General features: G+C 43.7%; 2 protein-coding genes across 2 annotated transcripts; both read left to right on the top strand.

The window, feature by feature from the left end:
• The first annotated feature begins 1,105 nt into the window (after positions 1-1,105).
• Positions 1,106-4,556, top strand: LOC110929168 (purple acid phosphatase 2). The gene is made up of 8 exons (XM_022172288.2): positions 1,106-1,514; positions 2,381-2,581; positions 2,715-2,826; positions 2,912-3,141; positions 3,439-3,577; positions 3,659-3,879; positions 3,957-4,078; positions 4,168-4,556. Exons 1-8 carry the CDS (start codon positions 1,332-1,334, stop codon positions 4,358-4,360), a joined length of 1,401 nt encoding a protein of 466 aa, XP_022027980.1. The 5' UTR covers positions 1,106-1,331; the 3' UTR covers positions 4,361-4,556.
• A 3,021-nt stretch (positions 4,557-7,577) lies between these two features.
• LOC110931591 lies at positions 7,578-12,838 on the top strand. The gene is made up of 3 exons (XM_022174975.1): positions 7,578-8,552; positions 8,672-11,926; positions 12,002-12,838. Exons 1-3 carry the CDS (start codon positions 7,578-7,580, stop codon positions 12,836-12,838), a joined length of 5,067 nt encoding a protein of 1,688 aa, XP_022030667.1.
• The last annotated feature ends 3,348 nt before the right edge of the window (positions 12,839-16,186 follow it).

The raw sequence follows: 16,186 nt of genomic DNA, 5'->3' as shown, positions 1-16,186 counted from the left end.
ATTCCAACAGCAATGGAAACCAGAAAACGCAGAAGCTGGAACGAAAACACGAACACCCAGATGGAGGAGAGTAGGCTGCGAAATTGTGTGTATGTGAATGGGTAACAGGAAGCCTTTATTTATAGTTGTGGGTTATACCAGAGAATGAGAAAAACGGGGAGAGATATACCTAATCCCATACGAATTCAAAGTGCGCCTCAAACGCGCCCATTCGCGCCTCAAACGCGACCATTCGCGAGCTCGCGGCTCGGCTCGGCTCGGCGCGCGTGTGGGCTTTACCCACTTCTCAACCCATTTATCACTATGGAGGCCCATAAGGGGTAATCCCTTATAAACCACCCAAACTTCAATCACTCCACCAATGTGGGATGGAGGAAACATACCAACTTGTATGTTTACCTCTTTAATATTTCCAACAAATAGTGTTGTTATAACTCGCCGGCTAAACATTATGTTATATAAAATAAAAAATAAAAAATCATTGATCCCCTATTGCTCCAACAAATTATTCTTTTCCGACTGTGACTCTACATTTTAATAAAATAATTTGATTAATGACAATGAGTAGTTTTTGATACAAAATTGACTTTATACGGAAAACTACATGCACACTTAAACCTACTCATTGGTATAAGTGCCACCTTGATATCCACAACACTAGGGTCGACCCAAAGAATAAGAATTCGAGTACCATGATGTGTAAAAATGGGCCCTAATATATAAAAACTCAATAATTCATATATAAACTTCAATTCAATCGTCAGTTTGCTAACATTGTTTACACCCCTTCGTTTTTTCAATCGACAATTGGATTGACGCTGTTTTTTTTGTTGCCGCGCGACTCGTCATAGGTTTAAAAGTGTAATTTAAAACAATATTGGGCTAAAGAGTTTTAGTTTGCTAAATAAGTTTAATTGTTTAATGGGCCTAATCTAAATAAAAATTTAATGGATTTAACAAAAAAATTGGGTATTTTTTTTTTAACTAATTACAGTAAATTTGGGCCCGGTAATATGTATTAATCTTTTTAAAGGATTTAAAAAAAAAGTTTAAAAAACATTATATCTAAGTCTGTATATAAATATAAATTTAAATAGATAAACATTGGTTTTCCCCTTAAAACTAGGGATTACCTTCGAGATCACTGCAAATCAAATAAATAAATTTGAGTGGCACAGTGGTAATTAAAGACTAAAAGGCGTTGACAAACTGTGGAATATTATCTTTGCATATTCCCATTTGTTTTCAAACCTCAGCCTATATATACATAAGAGAAGTTCTTATTCAGCGTAGGTTAAGGTGTGAAGAGGCAGTGAGGTGCGTAGGATAAGATGGGTGCAGGCGCATGGTGTTGGTCAGTTATTGTTGGGGTTTTGGTGTTGAAAGCAGCTTTGTTTGTGGTTGTAGATGGTGGTTCAACAAGCAGTTTTGTTAGAAAGGTTGAGAAAACCATTGATATGCCTATGGATAGTGATGTGTTTACTACGCCGCCTGGCTATAATGCGCCTCAACAGGTTTGTTTATGTTTTTCTTTTCTGGGTTTTCTGATTTCATTATGCAGTTATGCTTGTTTTTGAAGTTTGTTGGAAGTTATTTGGTGTCTAGTTCAAGAAATAACTTCTAAGTTATTTGTTTGTTAGACCATTTGTAGTGGAAGGGTAAAACAAAGCCTCACTCTTGGCATTTTGTGTCATATGGTTGGCTTTTTTTTTGAGAAAACACGTCAAAAAAATTCCACTACGGGTGGTCTTACCGTGTTGCATTAGTAACGCTCTTTTGGTTTAAGAAATTTAAAACCTTATTGCATTATTATGCTCACTTTAGAAAAGATTTATTGTGAATTTAATTTTTTCAATGCTCACTTTAGAAAAGAATTATTGTCAATTTATTTTTTTTTCAAATTTCAAATACAATGATTTAATGCCCACGTGATCTCAAAGCATGATTCAATCTAACCCAATATTTTAAATTTTTACAGTGGTCGCTTTTTATTTTATTTAATTTTTTTTTGTAACTGTGTATTGTAGGCTAAAACTGAAGTAATTGGATGTTTTATCTCAATATATCTTAAGTTTTAAGGGACCATATTGCAATATTCCTTCGTTTTAATAATTGAATAATTGGGAGTATGGGACTATTATGTGCAAATTTCTTAAAGTCATGGTGGGTCCTAATAAGTTTGTCTTACACATTGATATTTTTTTTAATAAAATTGGTTTGAACCATACGACCAAAAGTACCCATTGACCTCGTAACTTTCAAACTCGTTAATATCGTGCTAACCAATGAAAATCAGTGTAAAACACAATTTATGCTAATTATAAACAGGTGGGATTTCTGTTACTTATAATGAAGTTTTATCTTTTTTTGCTACTAAAAGGTCCATATAACACAAGGAGATCATGTGGGAAAGGCAATGATTGTGTCGTGGGTAACCATGGATGAACCCGGTTCAAATACAGTTCGCTACTGGAGTGCAAACAGTAAAAGAAAGAGGAATGCCGAAGGCACGCTTACTAGATACTCATTCTTCAATTATACTTCCGGTTTCATCCACCATTGCAATCTTACTCATTTGAAGGTAATCCGTTCTTCTTTAATATCAAACTTTATTTAAAAAAATTGTCTGCAAGATAAAGTTCAATAGAAATGGCCCGGTTCAAATGACCCCTAGACTCATATGAGCTCTTTATATGATCATTTGTATATGGCAGCATGACACGAAATACTACTATATGGTTGGAATCGGATACACTACACGGACGTTCTGGTTCACTACTCCTCCTGAAGTTGGACCTGATGTTCCTTACACTTTTGGCCTCATCGGTATTGTGCTTTTACCCATTTGACCCGTATATGATAAAGGGGTCAAAAGCGCCTGTTGTAAAGCATTTTATGTGTGAATTTGCAGGGGATCTGGGCCAGAGTTATGATTCAAACATCACACTTTCACATTATGAAATGAACCCTGTGAAAGGGCAAACGGTGTTGTTCGTTGGAGACATTTCGTATGCAGATAACTATCCTAATCATGATAATAGGAGATGGGATTCATGGGGAAGGTTTGCAGAGAGAAGTACCGCGTACCAACCATGGATATGGACTGCGGGAAATCATGAACTTGATTATGCCCCTGAAATCGTAAGCTTTCTTTTTAGTCGATTTATGCCTTTGTCATGTGTTCATCGATACAGTTCACATCAAGGTTCATGTTGAAATTTGGAACTTAGTTCATTTGACTAAAGTAGTCAAACTTTATGGAATGTTGACCTCTACAGTCCGAATTTTGAAATTGGCATTGTGATTGATTGTATATATAATTTCCCATGCATAAAGTTTATGTTTTTTTTCATATAACTGTTCTTCAAGAACACACATCAAGATTGAGTCCATTTGACTTCAAAAGTCAAAGCAGTTTGACCAGTAGTTTCATTGCAGGGAGAGGATGAACCTTTTAAGCCTTTTACTCACCGGTTTCCTGTCCCCTACAAGTCCTCCGGGAGTAACGCCCCCTTTTGGTACTCCATCAAGAGAGCTTCAGCTCACATCATTGTTTTGGCTTCGTATTCGGCTTACGGTAATTAAACAAATAATCTTAAAAGTACATATAATGAAAATGAAAATGCAATATCTGAATTGGTCATATATATTTTGTTAGGTAAATACACTCCTCAATACAAATGGCTGGAGGAGGAACTACCAAAAGTTAACCGAACCGAGACTCCATGGTTGATCGTCCTGCTGCACGCTCCATGGTACAACAGCTACAACTATCACTATATGGAAGGTGAAAGCATGCGAGTAATGTACGAGGCGTGGTTTGTAAAGTACAAGGTTGATGTCGTGTTTGCTGGTCATGTCCATGCCTATGAACGCACGGTAACTTCTCGCTCTTTAAACATCTGTTACAACTTGTTGTAAACCAACATTTTATTGTTTTTTCTTGATTGGCACAGGAACGCGTATCAAACATTGCTTACAACATTGTAAACGGGATCTGCAAACCCGTAAAGGATCAATCGGCACCAGTGTACATAACCATCGGTGACGGTGGAAACCTCGAGGGATTAGCAACCAAGTAATTATTTACACACTGGTCAAATGTTTATAACATATAACAAAAGTGTGTATCTAATTTGAGATTGTTTTTTGTGCATGGTGGTGTAGCATGACAGAGCCTCAACCGGAGTACTCGGCATTCAGAGAATCTAGCTTCGGACACGCGACATTTGACATCAAGAACCGAACCCATGCATTCTACGGGTGGCACAGGAACCAAGATGGAGTCGCTGTAACGGGGGATACAATGTGGTTTTACAACCGATACTGGAAACCAGAAGATGAATCTAAAAGTGTTTAATTACTAAACATAACTTGTGTATTTGTGCAAGAACCATACAGCTTTCTTGTGTTTATTCTTTGCCATTCGAAATGGAGTATTGGGTTGCTTCAAATAAATAGTGAAAACATGGTTTTTGTTGCAACCAAACTATTACTACACTCTTTGGTCTTCATATACTCTCATTTTTATGATATAGTTGTGTACTTATGGACCCTCTTGTTTGTTTGATTTTCTTGCATGTAGGCCTGTAAATGAATTCATTTAACTTTAACAAAAAACGAACATATAATCAAACACATTTGTGTGTTTATGTTCGTTCATTAAAAAAAATGGGCATGTTGGTGTTTGTAATTTAACTAATATAAACAATACAAATGAACATAAATGACCAAACATAAACGGACATAAAGTAGCCTTTTTATATAAATTATTGATTAATTACGATAAGTTCTCTTGGAAATTGGAAAGCACATTTTAAGGCAGGACGGGGCGGTCCCGTTATGGGAGAATTTCACGCGTGATGGCCGTAAAGCACACCGCCGCCGCTACATTCAAAACGCGTTATATATCTAAAGCGTTACCACCATTACGCGTTAAACTTTTGAGTTTTATAGGATATCACTTGTACATTGTGCATTAATACTTGTATATTGGAATCCCCATCACTAGTGATACCACCCCCACTACATTTCTATCACTATCACTAGAATATTGGGTGCTGACATGGCATTATTTGATTGGGTGCTCCCATCACTAGAACCCATCACTAGTGAACCACCCCGGGTCCCCTAATTACTGGAAAGTCCAATTATTAATTAGTATATGTATATAAGTAGTTAGAAAACCTCTTTTATGTTTATATTTGTATAAATACAACTCCATATGTATTTGTTAAAATATCAACGAACATAAATGAATGAACATAAACGAACGTTCACGGATATAAATGAATGAACAACATGTGTGTTCATGTTTGTTCATTTAATTAAACTTAATTAAACGAACAAATAAACTTGTTCATGTTCGTTCGTTTATTAAATAAACGAACTTCCCACCGAATTAACAAGTTCACGAACAGTTCATTCGATTCGTTTACATGTGTACCAAGTGGTTGTTACACTTTTCTCCAGTTAGATAGCTAAACACAAACATTTTTACAAGACTTACTTGGAAGAATCTTGAGAGACCAGGCAGCCCAATAATTTCATCTTTTGACCAAAGATCAATACAAAAACCATAATCAGTCATAAAACAAAATTTAGCATATACAAGCACAAATACATAGAATCATGAATAAAGGTAGATAGGGTGAGAAAGAGATTACAGAAGATCTTGGAAGCTCTTGTTTGTCCACAGTGGAAGATCTCGGAAGCTCTTGCTTGTACACAGCGGAAGATCCAAAAGATGACTGCATCATTTTGATAGAAATTATAGGGTTATTCTTGATTGATTCCCAAATACCAAATTTAAACATAATCTATTGTTATTATTTATGTGTTTTTCATCTAAAGATTCCATTTAAACAAATGATACTTTTAAGCAGGCAGCTATAACCATGAAGACTCACACGGGTTGGTGCACGTAAAAAAGTGACATAGTCATCTACATTTGTTCCGATTTTATTAAAAGAGTCTATCAGTTCCGGGATGCATAAACCAACAGCTTCCCGGAACTCATGTGAGCAGCAGCAACCCTTGTTACCCACACCACCGACTACAAGTCCGGCTCTCAGGGCCTCAGGCCCTGCTCATAAGCCATACACGCCTCTAGAATATCAAATGCACGATTTCGAAAATGCCTAATTACTAAAGCCTCAAAGTCCTGCATCATTCACCATCCACAACATCTCATTAGTTAACCGTCCATAGGAAGAATAAAAACACAAAACCTTACCTTGGGAGGTTTTTTCATGACACCCGTCATTATTTTGAGCGAATTTATCAGGACGTTCTCGTTGTAGAGTAAAGAAAAGTATTCTGAGACCACAGAGGGTTCGCACTTTACAAATCCAGGTTGGTGGAACAAAGGGTCAGCGTTCAAAACTTGATCCCGTATGGCGACCAGAAGGTCGTACACAGTCGTGTCAAAAGGCTCCCAGATATTTCCAGACGGTAAGGTCCATTGGTGGCTAAGGTTTAAGCGAACTTCACCACATTCGAACATATCAAACCCCCTTGAAGTTTTTATACCTATCGAGAACATCATCAGCCGCTGCAATTTGTGAAGTTTTAGCACGAGGGTCCGGTAACACATCTTCTTTATCATAAACGCCAACTCTTGAATACTTCTCCATCAACTCGTCAAACTTTGATCTATACTTTTTGCAAAATGCAAGAAACCGATCACAATGTGGCCAGTTGCCCACCAGAGGATCTAGACGGGATATCTTCATTTCATAAGGACTCATAGATTTTTTATAAAGGCGCAGCTGTGTGGTAGAAGGGTAGATGTAATCTGACGACGGGCCAGTGGGGAAGCCCACTTTACCCGCTTTGGGCCTTTCTCTTTAGGAAGCCCAATCACTCAAATACCCACTAAGTGAATTACCCTTGCTTACCAAGGTTCCTTCCTCGTGTGAGCGGGAAAACAGCTAAGAGATAACAGGTTCATTAAATGCTTGATAAGAGAAGCATCCGGTCACCATCATCGTACTTATCCGGCTATGCATTAATGAAGAAAGGCATCGCACCGTTGGGGGTCAGACACGTGTCTGACCTTCCCAAGGTATCACAGTTACCGTTAGATAACATGAGGGACGTTTCTCTTAGAGATAGGGGCATGCCATTATATAAGGGGGAGAAAAGATAAGGCAGAGGCAGGTATAATCTCCGGCCAACTTCTCATTTACTACTCTCATTTATTCCCTCTCATAAAATCCGACCAACATTCCTCGTATTTACTACACATAACACATTAATTAGATTCACACCAAGATAGGAATTCTCCGGTGAATATCTTCATCGGAAAATATTCCTTTCCTCATCCGGCAAGTTTACTTATTCTCACGCCGGAGCTTGGTCACGGATCCCCCTCCCGGGGTCCCCCGTGGCGAGGCTAACGGTTTATTCTTTTGTAGTAAGCAAGGACATGAGCTCTCAACGTCAGCGAAGATCCAGCCAACGTCATCCGGAGGTTGGGTATTCGACATTGGCGCCATCCGTGGGACCCAGGCCTGACCGGTGTTCCCACATTAACAGTCGACGTTCAGAGAGCAGTTTACCCTTCCAAAAACAACATGGCAACCCCACATAGTTCGCGTGTCACCCAGACGACACAAAATGATTTGGATAAGGTCACTGTGGAGGATATTACTCATGAAGAGGGTAACGAGAATCTGGTAGAAAATCTGGAAGAGACGGAGCATGTCACTCCTGGCTTTGTGGCCATGCACAGGGAAAAGATAACCAAGTATCTTGACGAGTTGAAGAGACAGGAAAAGCTAGACAGCCTCAGGGCCAGACTCTCTTTTGACACACCCTCTAATCAGGAAGGAGCGAACCCCCAGAATAAGAGCAACAATGGGAACCAGCTGGAAACGTTCATGACCGCCCTGAGGCAGATGTCTTCTGAAGAGAGAGAGGACTTGATCACAGGTCAGAAACACAAGGAAAAGGAGAAAGACGACTCGGGCAACGTTGGTTTGGACCAACCATACCTGCCACGAGACTTGGCCGAGGTCTCAAAGTTCACAAGGAGAATATCAGAGGCACCCATGCCCCCCAAGACTAAGCTGCCCCCAGGCTTTGACCGCTACGACGGAACGAGAGATCTAGAAGATCATCTGCATGCCTTCCGAGGAGCGTGGCAACTGGGAAGGTGGCCCATGCCAGTATGGTGCCACATGTTCGTGCAAACCTTAACGGAAGGAGCTCGGCTGTGGTTTGATAGCCTCCCTCCGGGGAGCATAGACAGCTACGAAGAGTTAAGCGAAAAATTCCTCAGGAACTTTGGGCAGCAAAGGAAGGTGGTCAAGAATCCCAACGAAATCCTCCATATCAGGCAAAGGGACAATGAACGGATAGACCAGTACATGGAAAGGTTTGTCAAAGAAAGCATGAACATCAAGGATGTCTCGGAAGTCATGAAAATTAGTAGTTTCATAAATGGACTGAAGCATGCACAGCTGTGTGAAAAGCTGGGAGAGGAATTCCCACCTTCTTTCGACAATCTTATGGACAGGGTCAGGGCTTTCGTCCGGGGAAAGGATACGGTCAGCAAAGCTAAGGAGACGGACACCACACCACGAAGAGCCACCCCAACAGCAAGACCCCCTGAGAAAGGTACTCCCTATTCCCGGAAACCCACCTTTGATAGAATGTTGCATGACAGGGCAAGGCCCTCATACTCCCCCTACAGACCCCGAGGGAGAGGCCCTCCCCTTACTCCGACAGCTTCACCCCCCTCGTCAAGACTCCTAGTGAGATACTGGCCACGGAGAGGGTGAAGAATTCTTTCCCAAGGCCACCCCCCATAAAGCCAGGACCCAAAGCACAGCCGAACGAATACTGTGAGTTTCATAAGGGCTTCGGGCACAAAACTGACGACTGCATGTACCTCAAGAGGGAAATAGAGGCTGCGGTGAAAACGGGAAGGCTGGCCCATCTGGTCAAGGAAATCAAGGAAGGGGGAGGGGATCGCAAGGGAAGAGATGCAAGAGAGCCTGGGAGGGCAGATGTTGATATGATAAGGAGGAGAAATGAATTTGATGTTATCCGAACTGTTAAGGCCAGGATCCTAGGCTCTCCGAACTGCATGAAAACTCCCATCCTTATGCCGTACTTAGAAGAAAGCGAAGTACAACGGCTTCCTCTGAATATCTCAGCTGTGATAGCTGGGCACAAAGTGTCTAGAATACATGTGGACGGAGGGTCAGGCGTCGAGGTAATATATGAACATTGCTTCCTCAGATTCGACAGAGACATAAGAGATAGGTTGGAGGAAGACTCTATCCCATTGGTGGGATTCAACAACAGCGTGTCACACCCCCTGGGAAAGATCAGGCTCCCATTTACAGTTGGTGTGGGGGATAGGGTCCGGACGATCAATTTAACCTTCATTGTAGTCAGGGCACCCTCCAAGTACAACGCGATTTTGGGAAGACCTGGGATCGGAGACCTACAGGTACAAGCATCTACTCCCCACGGGGCTTTGGTATTCCAAACACCAAAAGGCCTTGCATGGGTTAAGTCAGCCTACGAAGTGGTCTCTTCAGTATCAAAAGGGGGGGAACCCGGGAAAACCCAAGGGAAGAAGGTGGAAGAATGGGTCCTCTGTGATAAGTTCCCGGAGCAGACAGTCAAGGTGGGGAGCCACCTAAGTGACAAGTGCAAGAGTGCCCTGAAGGAGTTGCTCCTCCATAACCTAGACGTGTTTGCATTCCAACACGGAGACATGACGGGAATTCCCAGAAGCCTGACAGAGCACCGGCTCAACACCTTCACATGGGCGAAACCAGTGAAGCAAAAGAAGCGGAGCATGGGACCAAACAAAAGAAGGGCTGCTTGTGAAGAGACCCGCAAATTACTCAGGGCGGGGATAGTCAGGGAAGTCAAATACCCATCCTGGGTTGCTAACCCAGTCATGGTTCAGAAAAAAGATGGGGGATGGAGGATGTGCATCGATTTCCAAGACCTAAACAAAGCATGCCCCAAGGACTGCTATCCCCTCCCGGAGATAGACACCCAGGTGGACTCCCTATCCCAGTACCCGCTGAAGTGCTTCCTAGATGCCTACAAGGGATACCACCAAATACAGATGTCAATAGAAGATGAAGAAAAGACTGCTTTCATCACCGATGAGGGGACATTTTGCTATACCAAGATGCCCTTTGGTCTCAAAAACGCGGGGGCGACATACCAAAGGTTTATGAACACCTTGTTTAGGGAAAAAAGGGGAAGGAATTTAGAAGTGTATGTTGACGACATTGTCATCAAGAGTCTGACAGAAGCAGCCATGATAGACGACATAGCTGAGACTCTCAACACAATGCAGGATGTAAACATGAAGCTGAACCCCGGGAAGTGCTGTTTCGGGGTAGAGGAAGGAAAATTCCTGGGGGTGGTGGTAACTAAAGGAGGGATAAAAGCAAACCCAGAAAAGACCCAGGCTGTAGCCGAAATGCGCTCTCCCAGGTCCCTGAAGGACATCCAGCAGTTAAACGGAAGGCTGATTGCGCTAAATCTCTTCTTATCAAAAGTGGCTGACAAAACCCTCCCTTTCATGAAAGTGTTAAAAGACTGCCTCCAGACCAGCAAGTTCAACTGGACCACCGAGGCCGAAGCCGCCTTTCAAGAAATGAAAACCTACATCTGCAAGCTCCCGACGTTAGCCACCCCGGTGCCCGGAGACCCACTGCTCCTTTACCCATCTGCCTCTAAGACGACCATAAGCGCGATCATGATGGTGGAACGGGAGGGGAAACAGATCCCTATATATTTCATCAGCAGAACACTTAAGGGGCCCGAGGAACGGTACATGCCTCTAGAGAAACTTGCGTTGGCCATGGTTTTTGCATCTCGGAGACTCAGAAGGTACTTCCAAGGGCATAAGGTCACCTTAGTAACTGATCAACCCCTCCAGAAAGTGCTTAGAAAACCGGAACAGTCAGGACGACTGGCTAAATGGGCCGTAGAATTGGGAGAACATTCTCTGGAGTTCAAGCCCAGGACGGCCATGAAGGGACAAATACTGGCTGACTTCCTAGCAGAAGTCCCCGAGGACGAAGAGAGGGAACTACTAAGGTGGGAAGCTTTGGAGGAAGAAGAAAAGAAAAGGGAAGACGAGGCTGTGTGGAAGTTGTTCACTGATGGAGCATCTAGTGAAGAGGGGAATGGTGCAGGCATCACACTGGTAAGCCCCGAGGGGGTTGAGCTGACGTATGCTATAAGGTTGGATTTCGAAAACACCAACAATTCCGCCGAGTATGAAGCCCTCTTAGCAGGGATGAGGCTGGCACAGAAGATGAAAGCAAAACACGTGGAGGGTAGTACCGATTCACAGTTGGTAGTAAAGCAGTACCAGGGGGAATATGAAGCCAAGGATAGCATCATGGCTCGATATGTGGCGAAAGTTAAGGAGACAGCTAAGGCATTCGGAACCTTCAAACTAGAGTACATCCCTCGAGGGAGGAACAGGAAGTCTGATGCACTCAGCAAGTTAGCTTCAGTAGCATTCGACCACCTCGCGAAGGAGGTCAAAGTGGAGGTCCTGACATCCCCCTCCCTTGACACAACGGAAGTGGCCATGATCGAAGGTTCCCAAGAAACATGGATGACCCCAATCATTAAATTCCTCCGAGACGGGACTTTACCCGAGGGGGAATGGGCGGCCAGAAAGATAAGAGTCAAAGCTCTACAATATGAACTGATTGGGGGGGAGCTGTACCGAAGGTCGTACCTGGGTTCGTCCCTGAAGTGCATAGATATGGAAGAGGCTGAATATGTGGTCAGGGAGATGCACGAGGGGATCTGTGGAATGCACTCAGGACCAAGAACGGTTGTAAGAAGGGCAATGAACGCAGGGTTCTACTGGCCGCGAATGTACGAGACGGCATCTGAAGAAATCAAGAAGTGTGATAACTGCCAAGTACATGCACCAATGACTCATCAGCACAAACACCCTATGGTCCCGGTCTCGACATCTTGGCCATTCCAGAAATAGGCCATTGACATAATTGGGCCTTTTCCAGAAGGCCCAGGAGGGGTCAAATACGTGGTGGTGGCCATTGATTATTTCACTAAGTGGATCGAAGCGAAACCCCTGGCAAAGATCACTGGAGATCAGATGAGACGGTTCGTGCTGGATAACATCGTGTGCAGATATGGGGTTCCGAAGGAACTGGTGAGTGACAACGGGGTTCAATTCGCCGGAAGACCCTTCAAGCCATGGTGCGAGCAGATGAGGATTCAACAAGTGTTCACCTCTGTTACCCATGCCCAGAGTAACGGGTTGGTAGAAAGAGCCAACCAAAGCATAATCAAAGGAATGAAGGGCAGGCTTGGGAGGAAACAGAAGGGCTGGCTGGAAGAACTTCCATTTGTGTTATGGGCATACCGAACCACCCCCAAAAGTTGCAATGGGGAGACCCCATTCAGCCTTACCTACGGGACGGAGGCCATGATCCCTGCAGAGATCGGATCCCAAACCGCCCGGATGAAGCTGAGGGATGAGGAGAACGAGCAGGATCTAAGGACAAACTTGAACTTATTGGAAGAAAGAAGAGAGATAGCAGCGGTGAAGGAAGCTCACTACAAAAAACTCCTGGCAAGTTACTACAACACCCGGATGAAGAAGCTCAACCTCGTCCCAGGGGACCTGGTTCTTAGAGCCAATGAGGCCAGTCTGCAGGAAAACACCGGAAAATTGGGCCCCAACTGGGAGGGCCCATACAGAGTCACATGGGCAAACGGGAAGGGAACATGCAAGTTGGAGACATTAGAAGGAAAAGAGGTCCCCAGGACCTGGAACCTCATGCAGCTCAGGAAGTATTACATGTAAGGGGCATACCCCCAGGGGAAAACGGCCAAGAGCCACTTTTGTTGTAGGAAAACTATGTGTACGGGGATTTTTCCCCCAGAAAGTAAACCTTTTTGTAAACAGTCTATGAAGGGAAGTATAAATCCCCCGAAGAATAAATGAAAGAGGGACGAAAACGTCCCATTTTGAAAACTATGGGTAACCATACCTGGGCAGACGTGCCTATGAACACCCTTTAAATCTAAAACTAGAGCAAACGAACACACGTGTATGAGGCATTCAAGACATGCCCAAAGCCCGGCCGTGGGGCTAATAAAGGTCTAGCTAACCTAAAACGGACAAAAGCAAGTCAAAAAACATAATATCGCATTATAAACTTGTCCACCGATTGGCCTCGAACAGACAATCACAGTTTAACGAAGCAAACAGTAAAGAACAAATAATGCAAACACACTCGTATATAGAAAACTACGAAGGGGAACCTGCTTTATTTAATACAAAATATACAAAAAGAAGCCCCAATAACTTGGGCAAAAATTAAACAATACACAAAATTACAAACACAGCGAGACAAAGTGAAGACATAGCTCCTCGCTAAAGCAGCTTGAAAGTCTCCAGGGAATCCAATAAAAGCCCCTGCAAAACAAAACAAACAAGACAAAGAACAGGCAACAAAGCAAAGGAGGAGCTATACATAACCATAGGCCATACGATTAGCGGTCAAGGTGGTCCCCAACACAAAGGACCATCCAAAACAAAGTCAAGCAAAACATACAAATATCCCAAAGTAAGTTAGAGTTATTACAACCATATCGAAGTTTGTCAAGTGTTCAGAATTCACTGGGGATCACCCCCGGAAGGGACGGCGGAGACGAAGGACCAGCGGAGGAGAACAGGGCCTTCAGTTCATCAATTGAAATCAAGGGATGCTCAAGGATCTTGGCAAGGACGGCCGGGGTTTTACGCCCAAACTCCTCGTTCAGCTTGGACAACCTCTTCTTCGCTTTGGAATTATAAAGAGGGGTCTCTTTTCTGCCCAGGCCTTGGGCAGAATAAGCATAGCCATCCTTCAATCCCGCCTGATAGCCGACATCCCTATAGGCCCTATAAACCTCCTCCAAACCGCTTTTAAAGTCTTCTGATTGAGCAACAGCAGTAAGGAAAGCCCCAAAACCTTCAGTAATCAACCAGTGCTTCTCCCCCGCCAACCGTTGATTATCATCTGAAGTTATCCCATAATCTGCATACATAGTATTAAGCTGCTCCTGGGAAACGGAGCCAACTTCTTCACATGCTTCAGCTCAGCAGCAAGCTCTTCCTTCTCCGCGATCAACGACGCCATCTCCTGCTCCCAAGCCCGCTCCTTCCTCTCAAGCATAGCCCCAGCTCCCTAGACAAAGGATCAGTGAATACGGCTGTATATATATATATATATATAAAGGGGGGGGGGAAGGGAGAAGACTATGCACCTTCTCCTCCTGTAACCTCCTCTCAGCATCAACCACCTGGCCTCTAAGCCCGGCAACAACCAACTGGGAAGCTTTAAGCTCAGCCTTGAGTCCCTCGTTTGCTTTCCTCAAATCATCAATCCTCTGCAACATCCCAGCACCCCTAAAGAAGCTTTCACATAAAGAAATGCTATATTGATCTTCAAAGAGATCATCCCTCAGGGCAGAATTTACAAATTTATGTGAGGGAGGGACAACATGACTCAGAAAGTCCCGTGCAGCTTCAGGAGTCCCTATTACGGAAGAGCTAGTTACCTTCCATTTGGGAACATAAGTGACAGGGAGGGCATCAGCAAACAAAGGGGCAAGGGGGGATCGATAAGCAAAGCCCTCCTGAAAAGTAGGTTTGCTAGTCCCAGTAGCATGTAAAGGAGAAAGTTCATAGGCCGACGAAAAGCGAGCTACCTCCACCTCAGAGGCTTTGTCCCGGATGCGGGAGGGAGAAGGACCAGTTGGAATTTCGATAGGCTCCCGGGAGCTCCCCTAAGAAGAAAGAAAAAAGAACAATCAGAAATGACACGAAAAGAAAGAAGAAGAAAAGGGATAACTTACCAGTAACGGAGCACTCACTAAGCTTGAGGACTTTAAATGCTTGGACAGGGAACCTTTGACCCCGGCAGGAGGAAGGTCTGAGACAGCCTTGGAAGAAGGAGGAAGTTTCTGACCACTAGCGCTCCGAAGCCTCTGGCGAATGTTGCGAGGTGCGGGAGCCGGCTGAGGACTGACAGACTTCCTCTTACGAACTAGCTGTATCTCCACTTCTTCATCGTCGCTCTGACCGGAGGGATGAACAGGAGGAAGGTCGGGAGAACTTTCCTCCCCACCAGAAGGATCCTCCTCAGATCCACCCAGGGCAACAGAGCCTCCTGCCTGGACGGATCCCCCCGCAACCTGTGCCTCCGCATTCAACCGGGGATCAACTTCATCATCAACCACATATTTCACATCCTTGGAATCACATTGAAGAAGCCGCCTGATGTGTGTAAAATGCAACATATAAAACACATCAATTAAGGCATAAAACTAACCCTTTTTAAGTACTAATGTTGGAAAAAGAGTGTTTTTGTCTTCCTTTTGTATTTTCAGGATGAAATGAGCTCAAAATCACAAAAGAAGCAAAAAGACCACTAATTCTACCATAAATACAAGAAAAGGAACAAAAGTAAACTGCCCGGACCCTCAACGGCACCTCCCAAGACAAAGAGAAGAGAACAGAGTCTGAACACGCCCCGTGTCCAGTGAACACGGGGGCGTGCCCAGGAAGCAGCAGAAAAGACAAACCAGTAGAAGCTTCCATTGCTCACCAGGGGGCCGTGCCCAGCGGGCACGGGGGCGTGTTGAAAGTACAGCAGGCGCATTAATTGTAATTCGCAATTACAATTAATGAAGAGAGAGAATGTCATACGGACACGGGGCCGTGTCCAGCGTTCTGTTCAGCCTATAAATAGAGGAGCTTGGTTTCATTCTCTCTCATCCCTTGGCACACCACCTCTCTCACACTTCATCCACCACCCACCACCACCATAACACCATCATCCACCACCATCATCCATTGTCCATCGTAGAGTGTGTGAGTCGTCTCGGGATCCAAGATTGATCGTAAGAGTTCTTGACAATCAAGGCCATGTTTGCCTAAGTCTCTTACATCACTTGGTGAAGACAAGTGTTTAGTATAATACTTTTTATTTTTAATCTTTTGCACTTTTTATTTGGTTTTGTATTAATGACTTTAATAACTAGTTACTTATGTTGAAGGTGATCTTTCCTTATCGTTTGTCCGTGGTGTCTTGGCGTTATTTTACTGTCTATATAAAATAAAAGATTTTCACCATTCATATCTCAACGGTCTATATGGAGGTAT

This window comes from Helianthus annuus, chromosome 3 (genome assembly GCF_002127325.2).
Source record: "Helianthus annuus cultivar XRQ/B chromosome 3, HanXRQr2.0-SUNRISE, whole genome shotgun sequence".
NCBI classification, from domain to species: Eukaryota; Viridiplantae; Streptophyta; class Magnoliopsida; order Asterales; family Asteraceae; genus Helianthus; species Helianthus annuus.
The sequence above is the reverse complement of the archived record's forward strand: the minus strand, read 5'-3'. Positions and strand labels throughout refer to the sequence as shown.